This window comes from Rhinoraja longicauda, chromosome 5 (genome assembly GCF_053455715.1).
Source record: "Rhinoraja longicauda isolate Sanriku21f chromosome 5, sRhiLon1.1, whole genome shotgun sequence".
NCBI lineage: Eukaryota > Metazoa > Chordata > Chondrichthyes > Rajiformes > Arhynchobatidae > Rhinoraja > Rhinoraja longicauda.
Window position 1 is genome coordinate 14,498,334 of NC_135957.1, and position 13,797 is coordinate 14,512,130.

The 13,797-nt window shown below is 48.5% G+C and overlaps 1 protein-coding gene across 1 annotated transcript in view; it reads left to right on the forward strand.

The window, feature by feature from the left end:
• The window catches only part of LOC144593844 (dynein axonemal heavy chain 8-like), a 624,642-nt gene that overhangs the window by 51,637 nt on the left and 559,208 nt on the right, over positions 1-13,797 (forward strand). Inside the window, exon 8 of the mRNA XM_078399962.1 lies at positions 12,690-12,866. Coding sequence (XP_078256088.1) covers positions 12,690-12,866 — 177 coding nt within the window. The remainder of the gene's footprint in view (positions 1-12,689; positions 12,867-13,797) is intronic.

Sequence of the window (13,797 nt, forward strand, 5' to 3'; positions counted from 1 at the left end):
AGATATAATCGATGCGTGAGAATGTTTTGTGAACAGCTGAAAAAAAGGAATACTTACGAGCAGTGGGATTAAGAGTACGCCAAACATCAGCACATAGGTGCCTTCCTATTCTTACCACCAAAGTGGATAACCTCACACTTATCCACATTAAACTGCATCTGCCATGCATCCGCCCACTCACACAACCTGTCCAAGTCACCCTGCAACCTCATAGCATCTTCCTCACAGTTCACACTACCACCCAGCTTTGTATTATCTGCAAATTTGCTAATGGTACTTTTAATCCCTTCATCCAAGTCATTAATGTATATTGTAAATAGCTGCGGTCCCAGCACCGAGCCTTGCGGTAACCCACCAGTAACTGTCTGCCATTCTGAAAGGGACCCATTTATCCCCACTCTTTGCTTTCTGTCTGTCAACCAATTTTCTATCCATGTCAGCACCCTACCTCCAATACCATGTGCTCTAATTTTGCCTAGTAATCTCCTATGTGGAATCTTGTCGAAGGCTTTCTGAAAGTCAAGGTACACCACATCCACCGACTCTCCCCAATCAATTTTCCTAGTTACATCCTCAAAGAATCCCAGTAGATTAGTCAAGCATGAATTCCCCTTCGTAAATCCATGCTGACTCGGAACGATCCTGTTACTACTATCCAAATGCTCCACAATTTCGTCTTTTATAATTGACTCCAGCATCTTCCCCACCACTGATGTAAGACTAACTGGTCTATAATTTCCCGTTTTCTCTCTCCCTCCTTTCTTAAAAAGTGGGACAACATTAGCTACCCTCCAATCCACAGGAACTGATCCTGAATCTATAGAACATTGGAAAATGATCACCAATGTGTCCACAATTTCTAGCGCCACCTCCTTAAGTACTCTGGGATGCAGACCATCAGGCCCTGGGGATTTATCAGCCTTCAGTCCCATCAGTCTACCCAGCACCATTTCCTGCCTAATGTGGATTTCCTTCAGTTCCTTCGTCACCCTCGGATCGCTTGCCACTAGAACATCTGGGAGATTGCTTGTATCTTCCTTAGTGAAGACAGATCCAAAGTACCGGTTCAACTCGTCTGCCATTTCCTTGTTCCCCATAATAAATTCCCCTGCTACTGTCTTCAAGGGACCCACATTTGCCTTGACTATTTTTTTCCTCTTCACATACCTAATAAGCTTTTACTATCCTCCTTTATATTATTGGCTAGTTTACCCTCGTACCTCATCTTTTCTCCCCGTATTGCCTTCTTAGTCATCTTCTGTTGCTCTTTAAAAGTGTCCCAATCCTCTGGTTTCCCACTCTTCTTTGCTTTGTTGTACTTCTTCTCTTTTATTTTTATGTTGTCCTTGACTTCCCTTGTCAGCCACGGGTGCCTCTTACTCCCCTTAGAATCTTTCCTCCTCTTTGGGATAAATTGATCCTGCAACTTCTGCATTATTCCCAGGAATACCTGCCAGTGCTGTTCCACCGTCATCCCTGCTGGAGCCTCCTTCCAGTCAATTCTGTCCAGCTCCTGCCTCATGCCTCTGTAATCCCCTTTGCTATACTGTAATAGCTGTAAGAGAGAGCTGGATAGAGCTGGATAGAGCTCTTAAGGATAGCGGAGTGAGGGGGTATGGGGAGAAGGCAGGAACGGGGTACTGATTGAGAGTGATCAGCCATGATCGCATTGAATGGCGGTGCTGGCTCGAAGGGTTGAATGGCCTACTCCTGCACCTATTGTCTATTGTCTATTGTCTATAATAGTGACACTTCCGATTTTCCCTTCTCCCTCTCAATTTGTAGAACAAAACATATCATATTGTGATCACTGCCTCCTAATGGCTCTTTTACCTTGAGTCCCCTTATCAGATCAGGTTCATTACACACCAAATCCAGAATTGCCTTCTCCCTAGTAGGCTCCAGTACAAGCTGTTCTAATAATCCATCTCGGAGACACTCCACAAACTCTCTTTCGTGGGGTCCATTACCAACCTGATTTTCCCAGTCTACCTGCATGTTGAAATCTCCAATAACCACCGGAGCATCACATTTGCGACATGCCAATTTTAGCTCCTGATTCAACTTACAACCTATGTCGAGGATACTGTTTGGGGGGCCTGTAGATAACTCCCATTAGGGTCTTTTTACCCTTACAATTCCTCAGTTCTATCCATACTGATTCTACATCTCCTGATTCTATGTCACCTCTTGCAAGCTATGTCACTCCTTGGGAAAGTAGCAAACATTATCAAGGACCACACACTCTTTCTCATTTTCTCTTCTCCCCTCTCACATCGATGCAAGAACAGCTTCTTCTCTGTTATCAGACTTGAACAGCCCTGTGTGTAGGAAATAACTGCAGATGTTGGTTTAAATCGAAGATAGACAAAATGCTGTAGTAACTCAGTGGGATAGGCAGCATCTCTGGAGAGAATGAATGGGTGACATTTTTGGTCGAGACCCTTCTTCAGACTAAACAGACCTTGTGCTTGGGATGAATTCCTGATCTTCCATTCCATTCCATTGCTACTCTTGTACTTTAAAATCTGTGCCTTCCCTGTAGCTGTTACACTATATTCTGCACTTTTTTCTCTTTTACACTGCCCAAGAAACAGCATATAAAAATGGCCCTCGGCCCACTGAATCTAAACTAACGATCCGTAACTCCCTGGTTCCGCAGAGACCGTTCCCTCCACAACTCCCTGGTCCACTCATCTCTTCCCACCCAAACCACCCACTCCCAAGGGACTTTCCGCTGCAACCGCAGGAGATGCAACACCTGTTATTATTCCTTGTTACCCTTCTCCATCCAGGGACCCTGACAGTCCTTTCAGGTGAGGCAGAGGTTTACTTGCACTACCTCTAACCTCATCTACTGTATCTGGTGTTTCTGGTGTGGGGGAGACCAAGCTTAGACTTGGTGATCATTTCGATGAACATTTACACCGAGTCCGCCATGACCTACGCGATCTCCAAGTTGCCAACACTTTTATCTCCCCTTCTCATTCCCACGCTGATCTTTCTGTCCTGGACCTCTGCCACTGGCAGAGTGAGGCCATATGCAAATTAGTGGAATAGCACCTCATATTTTGCTTTGACAGCTTACAATCCAGCAGTATGAACATTGATTTCTCTAATTTCAAGTAACTCCTGCATTCCCTCCCCTCTCCTCCTTCCCTTTCTTCCGCACCCTAGTTGCCCTACCAGTTCCACTGTTTGCATCCTTGTATCCTTCTTGTTATCACACCTTCACCAGCCAACAATAGGCCAATTGACAATAGGCCAATAAACCTCCTTAACTCCCTGGTCCACTCGTCCCTTCCCACCTAAACCACCCCTTCACCAGGTACTTTTCCCATCAACCGCAGGAGATACAACACCTGTCCCTTGCCCTCCTCCCTCGACTCCATCCAAAGACTCAAAGTCTTTCCAGATGAGGCAGAGGTTCACCTGCACCTCCTCCAATCTCATCTATTGAATCCGCTGTTCCAGATGTCAACTTCTCTACATCGGCGAGACCAAACGTAGACTCGTTGATCGTTTCGCTCTACTCACCTTTGCTCAGTCCGCCTTAACCAACCTGATCTCCCCGTGGCTCAGCACTTCAACTCCCTCTCCCACTCCCAGTCTGACCTTTCTGTCATGGGCCTCCTTCATTGTCATAGTGAGGCCCATCGCAAATTGGAGGAACAGCATCTCATATTTCGCTTGGGCAGTTTACATCCCAGCGGTATGAACATTGACTTCTCTAACTTCAGATAGTTCCTCTGTCCTTCTGTTTCCCCACCCCCTTCCCAGTTCTTCCACTGTCTTCCTGCCTCCAACTACATCCTATCTTTGTCCTACCCCCTCCCCTGACATCAGTCTGAAGAAGGGTCTCGACCCGAAACGTCACCCATTCCTTCTCTCCTGAGATGCTGCCTGACCCACTGAGTTACTCCAGCATTTTGTATCTACCTTTGATTTGAACTAGCATCTGCAGTTATTTTCCCACACATAGGCCAATATCGGCTCCACTCTTCCTGAGGTCATCTGTTGACGGCTATGATTTGTGCTGGCCTTTGCTCGTCTTCAGTTTATTTCCCCCTCGCCTCTACCTTCAGTCTGAAGGATTCCAACCCGAAACGTCATCTATTCTTTTTATCCATATATGCTGCCTGACTCACTGAGTTTTACTCCTGCTTTTTGTGTCTATTTTCTGACCTCCAACCAACCATTTTACACCAGTATAAGAAAATAACTGCAGATGCTGGTACAAATCGAGTTTTGTGAATAAAACCATTTTACACTAATACTACCCTTATCTAATCCAATTTTAAACCCTCTATATTATTATCAATTCCCCTAGATTCTACCACTCACCTACACACCAGGGGCAATTTATAGCGGCCAAGTAACCTACCAACCCACATGTTTTGGAGATGTGGAGGGAAACAATTGCATTCGGAGAAAACCTACGAGGTCACAGAGATATTGTGCAAACTTCACACAGATGGCACCTGAAATCAGAATTGAACCTGGGTCTCTGGTCATGCAGCGGCTGTATAAGCTGTGCTACTGTGCTGCCAATTTACTCATGTACTGTATAATTTGCCTGGATTGCAAACAAAACAAAGCTGTAATTTGGAAATGTGACAATATTCTAAGTAATTCTTAGGCCACCTGACCATGGCTGACCATGGGTGATGCATCCTGGTTGTTGGCTGCTTGCTTCAAACCTCAGCTAGAGCAGCTTCGTTGTGTGGTTGGATGCAAGCCTGGGCGATGTCATATGAAGGACAGGCTGTTGCCCATGCAGCACGTCCCCCCTCTCCACGTTGCTGATCGATCCAAAGGAACAGCAGAGCTGTTATAGTTTGGCACCAGCGCCATCACAGGAGCTGCCAGAACAAGATCGTAGACAACGACGAACTGCCTTAGGGACTCCGACTCCGGATTTTTCTTGAGGTTTACTCCTGGAGCCTTTTACATGACTGGATATGGCCACAAGGCAGTGGAGGTTTTAGATCAGAGTTTTGCCCTCTCCTAGATGGACTGCCTTCCCAGGCTGACGAGCCTCATCTGCCCGAGACTCATGGTGACGGGAGCGTCTACCTTCCTGTCTATAGCACCTGGCCACTGCAGTCTTCATCCGCCTTCTCAGCCGTTGTGACGCTCCACTAAAGTCAACCATCATCCTCTGCCTGATTCACCGTTGAGGCCTTGGTTGGATTGCTTTTTGTCAGGGACCTCCCCCTCGACTTTACCGCCATGGGTAACCCTACCAGGAGCATAGGTCCAGACGGCATCGCTCTCAGGACCATCGTAATCCCAATATCAATACCTTTATTCCACGAATTTCAATTTAGCTAATTATCTTTTTTGCAGGATTTTGTCAACATCTACTAAAAATCGAGGATGTGTACTGCAAATCCTTCAACAATTTTCCTTGTTACATCATCAAAGAGATTTCACTTAAGTTTATAAATTTGTGCTGGTTTTCCTTATGAAACTCAATTTTTAACAACTGTATTTTAATCATGTCCCCAGTATTGTTTCTGTAAGTTTCCGAAGAAGTTAGATTGACAAATCTTCATTTAGCTGGCATATCCTTGTTTCTCTTCTGGACCAGCATGTCACTTTTTGAACACTTGGCATGTCAAGCAGCATCTTTAGAAAGAGAATGAGAAAGAGTTAATATTTCAGATTGAAGACTCTTCATCATTTCTAAGTGTTCCAGCATTTTCTTTTTATATTTAGATTGCATTTTTTATTGATTTTCAGTGACTTTTACAAAATAGGGTCATTTAACAAAAACGGGTAACAGTGATGGCATGCTTCAATATGTATTCACAAAATGCTGGAGTAACTCAGCAGGTCAGGCAGCATCTCTGGAGCGAAGAAATAGGTGACGTTTCGGGTTGAGACGCTTCTTCAGACTGGCGTCGGGGGGAGGGAAATAGATGAGGAAGTGTGAAGGTGTGAAAACGGGGCAAAGGGAATGAAGCTCAAGGAAAATGTAGAATAGATCTTTGTTAGCTAGGAAAAGGTAACAACAAAGCAAACAGATAAAATGTAGTTGGAGACAGTAAAACTGGTCGGAGAACTGGAAAGGGGGAGGGATGGAGAGAGAGGGAAAGCAAGGGTTACTTGAAGTTAGAGGTCATTGTTCATTCCGCTGGGGTGTAAGCTGCCCAAACGAAATAAGAGGTGCTGTTCCTCCAATTTGCACTGGGCCTCACTCTGACAATAGAGGCCCAGGACAGAAAGGCCAATGTGGGAATGGAAGGGGGAGTTAAGGTGTCCAGCAACCGGAAGATCTGGTAGGTTCAGGCGGACTGAGCGGAGGTGTTAAGCGAAATGATCGCCGCGCCTACGCTTGGTCTCGCCGATAAACAGGAGTCCACACCTGGAACAGCAGATACAGTAGATGAGGTTGGAAGAGGTGCAAGTGAACCTCTGCCTCACCTGAAAAGACTGCCGGGGTCCTTGGATGATGTCGAGGGGCAGGTATAGGGACAGGTGTTGCATCTCCTGCGGTTGCAGTGGAAAATACCATGGGAGTGGATGGGTGGGTGGGAAGGGACGAGTTGACCAGGGAGTTGCGGAGGGAATGGTCTCCGCAGAAAGGGTTGGAGATGGAAAGATGTGGCTAGTGGTGGGATCCTGTTGGAGGTGGCGAAAATGTCAGAGGATTATGTGCTGTATGTGATGGCTGATGGGGTGGAAGATGAGGACATGGGGTACTCTGTCCCTGTTATGGTGGAGCAGGAGTGGAGCTTTGGGATATCGAGGAGACCCTAGTGATGGCCTCGTCTATGATAGAAGAGGGCAGCACAATTTCCATACTGTAGCAGAATTTCCAGCTGATCCTTGAAGGGTAATTTTATGTTACAATTTGTAAATCTTAAGACTTCATTATTGTTTCGATGCAAGTTCTGATTTTGTAAGAGTGAGATTATGCTTGACCAATTTGCATGTACTTTTAACATAGCATTTGTGATTCGGTATTGGTGATCAAATACTTTGCATGTCCTTTTGTACAAACCATTGAAAGTTAATATGCAGGTAAGCAAGCAATTAGGAAGGCAAATGCTAGTCTTAATTGCAAAAGTATGTGAAAGCAAGAGTAAAGAATCCTACGTTTGTAATATATGCCTTGTGAAACTCCATTCAGAAAATTATAAATAGACTAGTATGGCGAGTCTGGAGGCTCGTTCTTTGTTAAAGAAGTTTATTGCGACAGCAACATTCGATTACAAAGTATAACGAACGAGATTACAGACAACCATTAATTCTAACTGTTCACTTCGAAGAACTCTCCTAACTCTCTGGTTTTGGGCGCCAAAACCTCACATGACGTCGCTGTCCAATCAGCGAGCTCAACTCCCTGGACCAATCCCTACGGTCGCACCCACACGTGACCTTGCTGGCCAATCTGAGGGTTCGACTCCCAGGACTAATCTCTACGGTTGCTACATGACCCCCCCCAGAACCCGAGGTACGGAACCTAGCAGGGAGCCGGATTTCACAACCAGAACGAGTAAGGAGAGGGGCTGCCGGAACCACAGGAGCAGGGGGTCCCAGATTGGGTGGAACTGCAGGAGGACGGCCCCGCCGAGGCGGTTGGCCGACCAGGACAGGGCTGTCCGGATCCAAGTGCGCAGGTTTGAGCCTGGACACCGAGACGAGCTCACTCCTGCCGCCCACAATCCAAGGTGAAGGTGACCGTCCCTTTATGCAACACGCGGAACGGGCCTTCATAGACCCTCTGCAACGGGGAACGATGGGCATCCCTACGCAGAAACACAAACTCACAGTCCTTCAAGGCAGGCGGTTCATGCGAAGTAGGAACTGGAGCCAGGGAAACCCACTCGCACCCGGAGTGATGCCAAAACCGACAGAACCGAGGGCTGCTGACCAGAGGACTCCGGCAGGAAATCCCCGGGCACTCGAAGTGGCGAGCCATATACCAGTTCCGCGGACGAAGCACCGAGATCCTGCTTAGGAGCAGTCCGGATGCCCAAAAGGACCCAGGGAAGTTGGTCTACCCAGTCCGGGCCTTCCATGCACGCACTGAGGGCCGCCTTAAGTTGCTCGTGAAACCTCTCCACGAGCCCATTAGCCTGTGGATGGTACGCCATGGTCTGCTGCAACCGGGAGCTGTACAGCTGTGCCAGCGTGGCCCAAAGGGCAGAGGTGAACTGGGATCCCCTGTCTGTGGTAATGACGGACGGAACACCGAAACGGGCCACCCAATGGAGGGCCAGGGCCCGGGCGCAAGAGGCAGCGGAGGTATCGGACAACGGGAAAGCCTCCGGCCATCGGGTGATTCGGTCAACCACCGTGAGCAGATGAGTGTAGCCCCGGGAGGAAGGTAAAGGCCCAACTAAATCAACATGAATATGGAAAAAACGGACCGCAGGAACCGCGAACTCTTGCACCGGGGGTTGAACATGGCGGTGCACTTTAGCGGTCTGGCAGGGAACACAGGAACGGGCCCAAGCGGCTACCTGCTTTCGCAGGCCATGCCACACAAACCGAGCGGCCACTAAGGCAGAGGTAGAGCGGATGGACGGGTGCACCAGCCCGTGAATGGCATCAAACACCCGGCGCTGGAGGGGGGCCGGCACCACCGGCCTGGGGCGGGGAAGGGAAACATCACACCAGACTTTTGTACCCGCAGGCCACCTGGGCCAACTTCAACCCCAAAGTGGCGGACTGGTATGCCGAGGCAGTGTCTGCCAGGAGCTGTGCCTCCGCAAGCTCCTGGAGATCCACCTCGCAGCCCACCGCAGAAATGGGGGAAACGGCTGGCTGGGACAGGGCGTCAGCAACGGCATTAAGCTTACCCGCGACATGACGGACATCGGTGGTAAACTCTGAGATGGCAGTCAGGTGCCGCTGCTGGTGGGCCGACCATGGGTCGGATAATTTGGAAAAAGCAAAAGTCAACGGTTTGTGGTCCGTAAAGACCACAAATGGGCGGCCTTCTAGGAAATACCTAAAGTGACGGACAGCTAAATAGAGAGCCAGAAGCTCTCGGTCAAAGGCGCTATACTTCAGCTCAGCCGAACTCAGCTGTCGGCTGAAAAACGCCAAGGGCTGCCAAAGGCCACCCACCTTCTGTTCCAAAACCCCTCCCACCGCCACGTTCGACGCATCGACCGTCAGGGCCGTGGGGGCGGAGGCGCTCGGGTGGACGAGCATGGTGGCGTTTGCCAGAGCCGCTTTAGCTGTCTCAAAGGCCGTCTCAGCGGCCGCGGACCATTCCAACTCCACAGGTTTGCCCGCGAGACACTGGAAGAGCGGACGCATGACCCGTGCCGCTGCCGGGACGAACCTATGGTAGAAGTTCACCATGCCTACGAACTCCTGCAACCCCTTCACTGTGGTGGGCCGCGGGAATGCACGGACAGCCTCCACCTTCTCGGGCAAAGGGGTGGCGCCGGTGGGGGTGATTCGGCGTCCTAAGAAATCAATAGAATGGAGGCCAAATTGACACTTGGAGGGTTGGATGAAGAGACCGTGGTCTTGGAGCCGCCGGAACACGGTCCGCAAATGGGCTAGGTGTTCCTGCTCCGAGCGGCAGGATATCATCGAAATAAATGAAAACGAAAGGCAAATCTCGACCAACATGGTCCATGAGTCGCTGAAAAGCCTGTGCCGCGTTCTTTAAACCGAAAGGCATACGCAACCATTCAAACAACCCGAACGGAGTGATCGTGGCAGTCTTTGGTATGTCCTCCGGGCGCACAGGGATCTGGTGGTAGCCCTGCACCAAATCGATTTTGGAGAAAACCACGGCACCTTCCAGCCCAGACGAGAAGTCTTGGAGGTGCGGTATGGGGTAGCAGTCGGCCGTGGTGACGGCATTGAGGCGCCGGTAATCGCCGCATGGTCTCCACCCCCCAGATGCTTTGGAGACCATATGCAACGGAGAGGCGCACGGGCTGTCGGACCGACGGACAATGCCCATTTGTTCCATCTTCCGGAATTCTGCCCGCGCCACCACCAGTTTGTCGGGCGGTAACCTCCTGGCCCGAGCGAAGACGGGGGAGTCCCTCGGTGTGGATGTGGTGGACCACGCCGTGCCGGGCAGAAGGGGCGTCGAACCGCTGAACGAGCAGCTCCGGAAACTCCGCCAGGACCGCAGCATATGGGTCGGGGGCCGCGACGACGGCCTGGACAGTCGGACTGGGCGGGGTGGCGGCCGGTGGAGCGGCGGGCACATCGCTGCTGGCGGAGGGTCGAAGGCCGTTACCGCGGACATCGGGGACTATTGAAAAGGCCCAGAGGAAATCTGCGCCCAGGATCGCCTGACCGACTTCCGCAACGATGAATGGCCATTCGTATGTGCGGGTGTCGAAAGCCAGAGACATTGTCCGTGTACCGTACGTGCGGATGGGGCTGCCGTTAACCGCGATGAGGGTAGACCCTTTCTTACCCGATCGGGTTTCGAGGTCAGTCGGCGGCATGATGCTAACTATGGCTCCCGTGTCAACCAAAAATTCCGTGTCCGTGAATCGATCTCATACGTAGAGGCGTCGGTTCTGGTCAATCGCGACCGCCTCTATGTACGATCGGCCGAGGCATTTCCCGAGAAGGTGCAAAGTGAGCGGCAGTTGCGGGCTTCTCCACCCCATCGTAGATGGTAATGACACCAGCCGCGCTTGTGCAGATCCTTTTGGCGGGCTTTTGGAGAAATGGCGGGAGACGCGGCGCCATCTTGGTGCCGCTGCGGGCTGCCCGCTGATGCCGAGACCTTGTTGATCGAACTGTTTCTTTTTGATTTGGATGCCATGAGCGTATCAGCTTTCTCCGCATATGCCACGGGGTCCTTAAAAGAACAATCCGTGAGCATGAGCTTGACATCTTCGGGAAGCTGCTCTCGGAATGCCTGCTCGAACATGAGGCAATCCGTGTGTTCACCTGCTAGCGCCAACATTTCGGCCATGAGAACGCACGGCAGCCGATCTCCGAGATCCGGTAGGTGCATAAGCCTCTTAGCTCGGTCATGCCTACTGAATCCGAAGGTTCGTAACAAGAGTACCTTCAGTGCCTCGTACTTGCCGTCTGCAGGAGGGGCGATGATGAACCGCATCACCCGCGCGGACATCTCCGGCGGTAGAGCACTGACGAGGTAATAGTACTTTGTCTCGTCCGTCGAGATGTTTCTTAGGTGAAACTGAGCTCCGGCATGGACAAACCAAGATTGTGGTTGATGTGCCCAAAACGGCGGAAGGTGAACGCTGACCGCGTTTAGCTGCGGTGCGCCGGGCGTAGGAACCGAAGACGAGGCGTCTTGTTCACCCATGGTAGGTGATCGGCTGGATCATGTCGGGGTCACCAATATGGCGAGTCTGGAGGCTCGTTCTTTGTTAAAGAAGTTTATTGCAACAGCAACATTCGATTCCAAAGTATAATGAACGAGATTACAGACAACCATTAATTCTAACTGTTCACTTCGAAGAACTCTCCTAACTCTCTGGGTTTGGGCGCCAAAACCACACGTGACGTCGCTGTCCAATCAGCGGACTCAACTCCCTGGACCAATCCCTACGGTCGCACCCACACGTGACCTTGCTGGCCAATCTGAGGGTTCGACTCCCAGGACTAATCGCTACACTAGTGATAGAGTGGAACAGGGGTGCACCATTGAGTCATAGAGCAATACAAAGTGGAAACAGGCTCTTCAGACCACCTTGACCATGCCACGTTGAAATTTTGGGTTAGTCCCATTTGTCTGCATTTGGTCCTCAACCCTTGAACACCTTCCTATCCATATGTCTTTCCAAATATCTTTTAAAAGTTATAAATTATATTGCTTTTATAGTTTTCCCAGGCAGCTCATTCCGGATACCGACTATCTTCTGAGTGAAAAAGCTGCCCCGCTCGTCTTCTTAAATCTCTTCCTCTCATTTTAAGCCTATGCTCTCGAGTTTTAGACTCTTCTACCCTGGGAAAAAGACTGTGTTCACTGTATCCATTCCCCTCATGATCAATAAGATCACCTCTCAGCCTCCCATGCTACAAAGAGGAAAGTCCCAGACTATCCAACCTTTCCCTGTAATTCAAGCCCATAAACCTCAGTAATATTCTGGCGAGTCTTTTGCATCCTTTCCAGTTCAGTGACATCCTTCCTACAGCTGAGTGATCAGAATGTCGCACAGTACTCCAAGTATAGTCTCACCAATGGAGTAATCTCATCAATAAGATTTTATTTAAATTCACACATTTATGCTGGTTTTACGTTTGTAACTCAAAATATTCCAACCATGTATTAATAATGCCCCCAGTATTGTTTCTGTAAACTGCCCGAGGTTAGATTGACATATCTTTAGTTGCCTGGCATATCTTTGTTTTTAATTTTGCACTGCCTGGAAGGATATAGAACACCTGCAGGCAGAAAGGTTTAGTTCAATTTGGTGTCGTGTTTGACAGAAATTATGGACAGAACAGTCAGTTGTGCTGTTCTGTTCTAAGATGGCATAATTGGAACCTTCTCCAGATTGACATACCCTCTGGAAATTTGACGAGCCATTTATGGTTGTGAACTGCCATAGTCTTCCTGTACAATTTCTACTATCATCTAATTTAGTCATTTTCTATAAAGTGCATTGGATTTCAGTGACAAAATATGTAATTTTTAAAGTTAATTTGAAATTAATTGTCATTAATTCAGAGGGGCTATAAAGTTTAAAGTATTTTGTGCTTTTTATTTATAGGTGCTGGAACAAAGTAATCAAGTCAGAAAAGAGGCGGAAAATTCTGGTCCATTGACTGAACTGGAATACTGGAAATGTATGTCTGCAAAATTCAATTCCATCATAGAGCAACTTAGAGGAACAAATTGCAAGGCCGTGATCAATGTTTTAAAAGCAAGTTCGTCAAAAATGTTAAAGGTAAAGACATCAGGAAACAATCAGACAACTTATTTTGCATAAACCAGATGTTTTTGATTTGAGAAATCTCCCTGTGCTCATAGAATCAGACAGCACAGAAACAGGCCCTTTGACCCAACTTGTCCATGACGACCAAGATGCTCTATCTCCACTAGTTCTAACTGCCTGCATTTGGTCCACATTCCCTCTAAATCTTTCCTATCCATGCACCTGTCCAAATGTCTTTTAAATGTGGTTGGAGTACCTGCCTCTTCTGGCAGCTCATATACCCACTTACCCACCACCTCTGTGTGAAAATGTTGCCCAGCAGATTCCTATTAAATCTTCCCCCTCTCTCTTTCTGGATCTCCCTACCTTGGGGAAAAGACTCTGTGCATTCACCTTATTTATTCCCTTCATGATTTTATACAACCCTATACACCCTCTCAACCTCCTGTGCTGAAAGGAATAACATCCATGCATGCTCAACCTTCTCCCTCCCCTATAGCTTAGGCATTTGAGTCCTGACAAGTTCTTTGTAAATCTTCTCTGCACTCTTTGCAGCTTGACAACATCCTATGCCAGGGTGACCAAAACTGTACACAATACACAAATGTGACCTCACCATTGTATTGTACAACTGTAATATAACATCTTAACTATTCTCAATATCCTGACTGATGAAAGCCAATGTACCAAAAGCCTTCTTGAGCACCATTTCAAGATATCTCTGTTCAACAACACTCCCCTGGGTTGCCAAATCAAAGTGCAACGCCTCATACTTATTGTATTAAACTCTGTCAGCCATTCCTTAGCCCACTTGCCCAATTGATTAATATCTTGCTGTATTGTTTTTATAACCATCTTCACTATCTACCCTACTGCCCACTTTAGTGTCATCTACAAACTTACGAATTATGCCCTGTACATTTTCATCTAAAGCATTGATATC